The sequence below is a fragment of the Anguilla rostrata genome, chromosome 3, assembly GCF_018555375.3.
Source record: "Anguilla rostrata isolate EN2019 chromosome 3, ASM1855537v3, whole genome shotgun sequence".
Classification (NCBI taxonomy): Eukaryota; Metazoa; Chordata; class Actinopteri; order Anguilliformes; family Anguillidae; genus Anguilla; species Anguilla rostrata.
Window position 1 is genome coordinate 61,916,135 of NC_057935.1, and position 9,817 is coordinate 61,925,951.

At 40.0% G+C, this 9,817-nt stretch overlaps 1 protein-coding gene across 2 annotated transcripts; it reads right to left on the bottom strand.

Annotated features, from left to right (window-relative positions):
- Positions 1-561: 561 nt before the first annotated feature.
- On the bottom strand, positions 562-9,730 carry sb:cb1058 (uncharacterized protein LOC394209 homolog). 2 transcript variants are annotated; one of them, XM_064329135.1, is made up of 3 exons: positions 7,663-9,730; positions 4,113-4,733; positions 562-2,843 (listed from the first exon to the last, which is right to left on the bottom strand). In XM_064329135.1, the coding sequence occupies exons 2-3, from the start codon at positions 4,689-4,691 to the stop codon at positions 2,691-2,693; spliced, it is 732 nt and encodes a 243-aa protein (XP_064185205.1). In that variant the 5' UTR covers positions 4,692-4,733; positions 7,663-9,730; the 3' UTR covers positions 562-2,690. The 2 variants fall into 2 exon arrangements, with proteins under 2 accessions (XP_064185205.1, XP_064185206.1); XM_064329136.1 differs by lacking the exon at positions 7,663-9,730 and adding an exon at positions 5,382-5,598.
- Between the last annotated feature and the right edge of the window lie 87 nt (positions 9,731-9,817).

Below are 9,817 nucleotides of genomic sequence, written 5' to 3' on the forward strand. Positions count from 1 at the left end.
GAGAAGATCAATGAAATAAAATAACATGTCCATGTGAATTCATTCTGAATTTACTGGTTATCTTTTAAAATTAAATACTGAGAGCAATATTGATTAACAGTAGTATGGAGAACCGTTTTAGACAACATGATGTCTCCCCCTGGTGGTGCCTTGCTTCTGCATTTAGCAGAAAACAGCCGAAGCTGAGTCTGAAAGTAGAACTGTCGTGTGTGAGTGCATGCATGCGTGCGTGTGTGAAAATTGTTTCAAGGAATTCTGTGGACAGGAGCAGCGCATGATATATGGTTGTTTCTTAGACACACTGCAGAACCTGTTGTCCAGCCAGACAGACGCCGTGTGACTCCAAACCCACCAGCTAACTCAGTCTGAAATATGAGTGATTCATAAAACAGCAGAAAAGTGAAATGGTCCAAGCCCAGGTTATTTTGTATCTTTTTAAGAACAAGATGTCATATAAGCCACTTTTTCTTCCATACTTTAAATATAGGTTTGGGACCCCCTACATTATGTCTTAGCTGGGCTGTAAATTCACAATTGTAACATTTATGAAGACAAAGATAGTAGCTGCCTCATTCATTTTGGTTTATTTGTTTTTTAACTATACATTAACCCAGACTTACATAATGAACCACATGGGTGTCCTTGAGACATCATGGACTTTTCATCTCTGGGCTTAAATCACAGTTCTGCAAACTTTGACGGTGAAGCCTTGACAATACTTGGCCTTGATTTATTCACACTTAACTTACTAACTTTTCTGTTACAAACACTAGACAGAAATGAATGGTTAGTTTTAAGTAAACTCATACTCCACATCCCTTCTGTCAGCTCAGTCCTGTATAAATAATTAATCAAAAACAGACTTCAATGCTGAACCAAAACCCCAGGAAATGCAGAAAATTTGATTTTGTGAATCGTTTTAAACACAAGGTGCCTGAGTTTTATCTATGCAGATGTGCACAAATGCTTTATGGTCTCACACCTGAATTCACATACAGCTTTCAGTATCAGCTCCATATATTTCTCTACCTGATATGTTACATCATATGGTACAAGATTATACAGCTGTCCCAAACAAAGTCCTGTAAAACATGCCAAACCATAAATAAACTGATTTGTTGAGAAACACAAAGGGTCAGCTAGCATTCAAAGAGTTCAGCTAATTGTTATATACATGACATGGTTCCCTTGTTTTCAGGCCTGTACAATTGATACCAACCTCTGTTTAATTTAAGTGAGAATTGCTTGACACAGTTGTAATCATGTTAACATTACCCAGTGGCTGCTGTAACATGAAATCTCTTAAAATGTAAAATTGAAGTTTAAATTGATTTAGAAAGGCACAGAGGTGTGTTAAGATTCTGTAATTCTTTAAAAAAAAAACCCTTGCAATGTAAAAGAAAGCCTGTAAATATCACAGCCCACATTACATTACAGCAATTTTGTCTTGTCAGTATGGCGCATACAACCGACTTCATTTTAAACTGCTGTCAGAAATATGAGTTGATCAAACATTTACACCAAAGCTTTCATCATCTGAAGGACAGCCTGCACATGAATGGCAAATTAAATCAGATGCTCTAATAATGAAATATTACTTAATGATTAAACTAATGTGGCTGAAAAACACTGAAAACAAAAATATGGCACTCACACCACATTGGCTTAAAGAAAATTACATGATCTTTTCAAGACATTGGTTGCACACTCAGGAACCTATAGCTTTATTTAACCTTAGAATCTGATTGCTCATTGAAATACGTAATTCTATCTATTTCATTAAAACGTTACTAGGACCTTCACTGCCATATATACAGTACTCACAGATAGAGCAGAATGGCGTTTAAAAACCAAGCAGTGTGTTTGCTGACCTCTTGAATATGGCAGACAGCAATGTTCACATGGAAGTGATAAGAATGTGACCAGATCACCAAAATGTATTTTGGACGATGGTTAAGTAATCGCAGGCGATAAGAAAATGAGTCACAGTGCAATTTCTGAGATCACAATTACCAAAGGGCCCCTACAATCATTCTGTGATATTTTTCTTACATGCACAAAACACTGGATTGGAGTGATGGTCCAGCCATACACTTCACCACATAACAAAAACGATCTGCAGTCACACTGGTGATGAGTCTTGATGACTCGTGGTCATAAGGTCTTATTAAATGCTGAGTTTGGCTTAATACAGACTATGATTCAGAAATGTTTTATTTCTACTGGTCATTTTTGCTGTCAGATGGCAAAAACACAGCCCAGTCCACACCAGTGCGGCTCAGGCTGATTCAAGTTACTGAATGACGTTCAAAGTTAACCACTCAGTTCTCAGGTTATATAACATACTTCCTAAGAATAGTCATAGAAGTTGTACCTTGAACTATGTGGCACCACAGGCATTTATAATATCTACTAAATATTAGATAACGCTGAATTAGCCTGGTTTATATAATGCAAGCTATAACCAAGTGTGAGTTGACCAAGGGTGAGTCAGACGCTGATTGCAGATGTTATCACTGATATAGTGGACTGTTACTTTGCACCTTGTATCATCAATATCAAAATCATCACATTGAACAACCCTTTGAACCATATGCAAACAAAATACATTGATCTTTAAATAAAATTAGTGCTTTGATTAAATAGATCTTAGAATCTACAGGTTATTTGGGCTTAGGCCCTTTGATCTTTCATCTGTACTCCACTATTGCAGAGCCCCGAAGCACTCCTGCTTGTGAGGAAGAGGATGGCGACGTTTCTGTAGATGAGACGGGCGTGAGGGTCACACTGTACAGGTTGCTGACGAAGGTCTCCCAGCCTCTGCGGAGAGCGCGGTCAAGGGCCTGCGGGTAAACGCAACAGTGATTGGTGCTGTACCAGTCAACGCACCTGATAGGAGTATGCGATCTGCTACTTCACTTCCTGCTTTGACCCCGTGTGCCTAGGCCCAGGACAGATAATTCTGGGTAAAGATCACGGTGAACTAGAAGGCATAGATTATTTATAAACTCTCTGCTAACACTGATTACAAAACTGATAAAAGCTGGAATGCAGTGGACTTTTTTATGCCATTGAAGGTAAAAAAAAAAAAAAAAAAAAAGAAGCAGATTCTGCTCAGCAGAGTCATAAATTCTTTGCTGACACTGATAAAAGCTAGAATGCAGTGAACTGGTTTTTTAAGCTGTCTGTAGAATCTGGCTTCAAAGACCTTCACGTCAAGCTTTCCAAACAGAGGAGAGATTGTGTGTGATATTGCTCCACCACAAATCCCACAATACAGAGCAACTGCAAACAGAAAGGAAGATAACAAGGCTAGGAAAAAACTTCTGGAACCAAATACCAAAGAGTAAAAAGAGGGAGGTTGAAGACAGGAGAGGTGAGATGCAAAGGACGATTGTTGGTAGACAGAGTGGAGATTTCCCAACAGAAGAGAAGAGCTTGGCAAACAGAGGGAGGGAGAAGTGCTCCTGATCTCGTTGCTCAACACTGAGATGTTTCAGTGCTTCAAAAAGCAGGGTGATTATTAATCCAGGCAGCACTAAGCAAACTCGCAGGGTGACCTCACGCTGAAGTCTCCACTGAACAGGGTGTGTAGTCATGGCATCCCAACACAATGGCTGAATCATCTCCAAGGTCACCATGCACCACAGTAGGGTGAGCTATTTTGTGGAGCAACATAGTTACTGCCCACCTAACACTCCATTGCAATGTTGTTGTGACCTTGTTTGGTCACAACAACACTGCGAGAACCTTATGTGTGAGAGATGAACCCTTGCTTTCCTAGCCTGGAGAGAGCTGAGAACCTCAATCAAAGTATTTGGAAATTTAAAAGCTACGCTTTGTGTCACTGAAAGCCAGAAATAACTGGTAAACTATCAAAATGGGTGAAATGTCCAAACAGCACAAGTCACCCCACACATTTCCTGTAACATGCTGTGAAGTAGTTGATCTGAAGATACTTAACTTTAAAGCCATTGCCTTGAAGAACTTGTAGCTGAAAGTAAAGAACTCTGTGGATACATTTTAAGAGCGTGTAACTTGTACAGTAGTAAGCTTTGTAAGCCTGAATAAAATACACAGAAATATAAAATAAAAGCCTTTTATTTCCTCACCTTTCGGTAACTCTTCAGTTTGCCCCTCTTGGCCACTTTGATCTCCTCCTCTCCCCGCTGGACCTCGGTCTCCCTCTCTGCTTTCTGAGAGATCAGGACCTGGTCGTCTGCCTCCTCCCTGACTGAGAAGTGCACCAGGATGTGTCCGTTGTCCTGGGTCTGTGACGCGGTCGAATCCACCGCCATGGTCTCGGCGGCCATGGTCGGAGGCGCGCTCTCCCCTGCCGGAGCGGGGTCCTCCGGCTCGGCCTCGACGCGCTTCTTCTTGGAGCCGCTCTTCCTCCTCCAGCGGCTGCTGCGGCGGGCCGGGGTCTTCCTCAGCAGCGTGGCCGTTCCGTCGTCCTCCAGCATCCCCTGGTTGAAGTCGAAAATTCCGGACTCCCGCTTGTCGTCCCCCTGCGTCACCTGCGTATGCATCTCTCTTCCATCTATCCTCCCATCCGCTCGCCCCTGCTCTTCCGCCTCCTGCCCATTCCCATTCTCCTGCTCCGGCTCGTCCAGGCGTCCGTAGAACCCGCTGGACCGGTCCAGGTATTTGGGTGATTTGAGAGACTTCCTTGAGCTCTTGCCAATTGTCATATTCTCACTTTCACTGGTCTCCTTGTAAGTCTGAGAAAATATCTGAGAAAAGAAGCATCAAGTAACTCATCAGTGCATGCATCCTCCAAATGTGTGTACATTTACTGGTTTGGTGAAACTTGTAGTTACAGTTAAGTATATTATCTAAAGATAATAAATTCTTTATGCTATGTAAACTCAGCAACCCCACAGGTCTAAAATTCCCTCTGAAGATGTACATATATGAAAGAGTACTGTTTTAACTGAATATACAGTGAGTTTCATAATGTTTGGGAAAAAGACGTTTTCTTGATTTGGCTCTGTGCTCCACAATTTTGTAATTTGTAATAAAATGATTCACATGTGGTTAAAGTGCTGGTTCACAGCTTTTATTAAAGAGTTTTTTATATATTTGGTTTTCACCATGTAGAAATTATAGCACCTTTTATACAGTCACCCCATTTCAGGGCACTGTCACGTTTGGGACAAATGGCTTCACAGGCGTTTCTGATTAGTCAGTTGTGTCAAACTGCTTCCTTAGTGGGGATGTAAGAGAACTTTCAGTATCTAGTCTTGATTCTAGCCTTTTGAGTCTGTTATTGCCTTTTGTTAACATGAGGACCAGAGTGCCAATGAAAGTCAAGGAAGCCATCATGAGGCTGGGAAATAAGACAAAAAGAGTCAGAGACATAGGCCAAACCTTAGGCTTACTAAATTCAACTGTCTGGAACATCATTAAGAAGGACAGCACTGCTGAGCTCAGTAATCACAAAGGGCCTGGTAAGTCCAGGAAGACCTCCACAGTTGATGACTGAAGAATTCTGCCCAAATTGAAGAAAAATCCCTAAACACCTGTCTGACAGATGAGAAACCCTTTTCAGGAGGCAGGTGTGGATGTGTCAGTGACTACTGTACGCAGAAGTCTTCATGAACAGAAATACAGAGGCTACACTGCAAGATGCAAACCACTATTTAGCCACAAAAACAGGATGGCCAGGCTACAGTTTGCTAAGATGTACCAAAAAGACCCTGCAGAGTTTTGGAAAAAGATCTTTTGGACAAATGAGAACAAGATTCACTTTGTTCACTTGACTTCAAGCAGTCACTGCATGCAAAAGATAAGTGACAAAATACTAAATTGGCTACTTTCACACCCAATCTGTTACGTAATGAGTATTGTACCTTATCGGACCTGTGTTTTGTAGTTTTTCCAATGACCTTCGGTATTCACTTATTGTACGACACTTTGCATGAAAGCATCAGCCAAATAAATGTCATGTAATTTACTTAACATTAAATTGCATGCAAAGGGTATGTGACAAAGTAATAAACATGACTACTTTCATTTACAAAACACTAATATGTCCCAAACATTATTATGTGGCCTGAAATGGGAGGGTGCTATGTATAAAAAATGCTGTAATTTCCACATGTTGAAGCCAAAATGTATAAAATACCTTTTAATAAAAGCTGAGAATTTGCACTTCAATCGCATGCGAGTTGTTTGATTCTAAATCCCAAACATTATGCAGCTCACTCTGTGCTGTATGCCTGAACTTCAGCCTTGATCCTCCAATACATATTCTCAGATTTTTTATGTAACTGTGAATTCGTGAGTGTTCTGTCGCAAAGAAATTTCCTGGATCTCACTCAGTCCCCTCTCTCCTGCTGTCTCTGGGCATTAGTTTGTTTAACAGTAGTTAACGTGTACAGAGACTGTGCAAAGTTCACTGTACAGTATATGAAAGAGTACACTGTGTCTTTGTGTTTCCAGCACTGAAAGCCTCTCCATCCTCCATTTATGACTCAGATAAGAGACCTTCCAGCACTGCTCATACTTGGTGACTCAAAAGCACCAGCTGGAGCGGTTTTTTGTGTCAAATTCATTTTTCAGTCCAACTTTTTTTTTTCATTGTTTTGTCATTATAAAACATACATGATATTGCTTTTCAGAAGTTGTGAAAAATATATTCACGTATTTTTTGGAATATACAGCAATTCTACAGTACACAGTAACAAGAATATAACATTACGACAGATTGAAGCAAGTATTATGTAAGGTTATTAAACATAACCTACTTGACCTGCAAATAGGTGCAAGGTTATTTTAAAAAGAATAAATATTACTACATGCAGTATGTGATCTGAAAAACTAAATAATTTAGACTTTTAATAAAAATAAATAGTCAAAATAATTTGAATTCTTCATAGTATTTCATAATTACAATAAGTATTAATTGTAATTATTTAATATATTGTCAATGTATACTGTACATTTTTGTGTTGTACAAATATGGTGAATTACAGCAATAATTCATATGGCCCTTTTATAAGGCCATTGGGTACTCACCAGCTTTCTCAATGGATAATTAATACTCTTTTTGGAGTGAACATTATGAATATAAATTTTATATTGACATTTTATTGATATAAAAGGGTTTTTCCTTTGGCTAATCTTCATCATTAGCTTTAGTTTCATATTAATCATGTTAAGAATATTTCTAGTTAAAATCATAGCACTTCATAGCACTGAAACTCATTAACCCTTTCACACAAAAAGACAATCAAAACCAAGCAGAAAGCTACTCTAGTAAAATATATTCACCATCTTATTGCCACAGCTAAGTGAATGTACAGCAATTTAGAATTATATCAAACATGGAAACCTTTTTACAGTATGTATTGATGAAGCAGGCTAGTAAAATTTGTAAAATTAATTTGCAGTAAATTCACCTGTTATGGGCTGCAAATACCTGAAATTATTATGCATTTGAGACAGATAAAAATACCTTGGAAGTATATAACTCTGTGTATATGTATTACTCTTGAATATAATTTGATTGTTAAATAAACAAGAAACTTCACTGACAGATAAAATGACAGACAAATTCAAAATCGGTTTTTGTGGAAATGGGCATAAGGAACAAGAACTGAAACGTGATTCAATAGAGAAAGAAATGGAGAGAGAGAGAAACAGAGGTAACAAACCTACCTGGTAAGTGTCAATCTGTCTTTGCACTGTTCTCCACACTGAACAACCTTACACCCTACTGGTACACACCCTGCCTGGACCTGCCGTCACCAAAGCAAACACACACACACACACACACACACAGCAAAAGAGGAAGTTAACGCATGCTCATTCAGACACAGTGTAACTGTTAATACCGACACACCAGAAGGGTACACTATAATCTAAGAGTGAATCACATTACACATTCCAAAATTATTGACATGAAGAATGTACTCACTAAATTACATTCAAAAAAGAAAAGGATACAAAAAAGATTGCTAGCTGGATTGGGTGTAATTAAATCATATATTTCCTTACAGTACTTATGCTGGATGTAATTATCTTTGACTATTTTGAGGAAAATAGTTTTTCAGCTGAGGTATTTAGCTCCAGATTAAAAGTCTAGGTCACTTTCATTTCTTTCCTTAGTGCTTTGAGAGAACGCTTTCACTGGTGGAGGAACATGCAAATACTTGAATGATAACAGGTAAAAAAAACCATTCACAAGATAGTACATTGACAACTGAGCATCCAGCCAACACAGAATTCACATGTATACTCCCACAGCATTGTCCAAAAATCCATGTGCATACAATAGGATATGGAGTGCGTTAGGGAGCAGGGGTCAAGTGGGAGAACAATGGAGAAGGAGTCTTTTGCCCAAAGAAGAACTTGACATTACACAACAGAGGCAGCGACCGCACATGACGTGCAGACAGCCTCACTGCTGAACTTCCCCTCGGGTGGAAGACATCATGTGGGAGCCGAGTTGTTGGGCGTGTGACTGCTTGTCGCCCTTTTATAGCTGTGCGTGCCCACATGCATCCAGGCGGTTTCCAACTGCGCTGTTTCTAGTGCTCTAGTGGGTGGGCCCTCGTCAGCTTCATCCAGCTGTGGTCCCATCACCCACCTGGCAACCCTGTGCTGTGGTTGAGGGTGTCTGTACAAGTGTGGGTGCTCTGGATTCTCCAGGGATAAGGCCTTCACCCACAACCATTCGGTTTCCTGCCGGTGACCTTATTTTTAGGTGAGCAGGGCTTCCAGCCATAACACAAAGAGAATGGGAACAGCAGATCATACAGTCTTTGAGATTGCTCTGGGTGGTTTAGGGCCAATAAAGACTCAACAACAGTAGGGCTTCCCAAAGATGGTCCTGGGGGATGTGGTATGTGGCTTTTTCTTTCAAAAAAAGATATCCTGAAAAGATTCTGAATTGAAAATATCTATTTTTTTTAGTGTTTGTAATTAGACACTTATTTTCTACTGTGGGATCAGACGATATACCATCTTAAGGTTCCATTATGTCAGAAATAGCCATGCTTTCCATGTAAGACACAATGCCATATTCACATCCCAGGGATTTTTTAAAGGGGAGCAGGAAAGTCCACCCTTCTTTTATATTTTTGCGTTATTAAGACAGATAGAAAGCAGAGAGGGTATCAGATAGGGACCACAGGGGAGAAGGTGCCCTGGCGGGGAATCAAACCCCGTGCGCACGGGAGGACTTCAACATGGCTGAAGTCTCAGCCGCCCTATGGACTACGAAACACGTCTCGTCCACATCCCACGACCTTTAATCAGTCAGATCAGCTAACGCTTTTATTTTATGCGCAGTGCCACAGGGCAAATGATTCTTTTAGAAAGGGATACATGTTTTAAATGAAATTACAGCCTGACAGATGACATCAGCGTGGTCCCTATTGCCAAAGGTGTCGACATTTATTTATTGAAAACAACCGTGAGGAAAATTAAAGGTTCTAAGATGAATCAGATGTCAGTGAGTAACCATTTGCATTGAGTCCAAATAAGGTGATGAGGTAAAAATCATGGAAGAGCAAATATTTTCAACAACCTGAACTGATCAAGGAATTTACAGGTTGTGAAAAAAGCCACAATACACTGGAGGGCCCAGGACTGAGTTTGGGAAGCCATGTAGTATCCCTCTCATTGTCTGAACCCCAGCTATTCAGGGAACAGCTGCATATGTCAGCAAATTTTAAATCGAGAGAAAATCAAACACAAGGCTTCTAAAAATGTACGCTTGACACAACATTCAGTTCTCATGGGTCGGGATTCTACTGGCTGATCACATTAAGTTGAATTGGGTTCAACAGTTAGTGTGGAATCCCCAAAA

Excerpts from the sequence above, each read along its gene's own strand:
- sb:cb1058 (XM_064329135.1), bottom strand. The coding sequence starts at position 4,691 with ATGACAATTGGCAAGAGCTCAAGGAAGTCTCTCAAATCACCCAAATAC. Across the intron at positions 2,844-4,112 it reads AACTGAAGAGTTACCGAAAG|GCCCTTGACCGCGCTCTCCG; the intron begins GTGAGGAAATAA and ends GTTTACCCGCAG.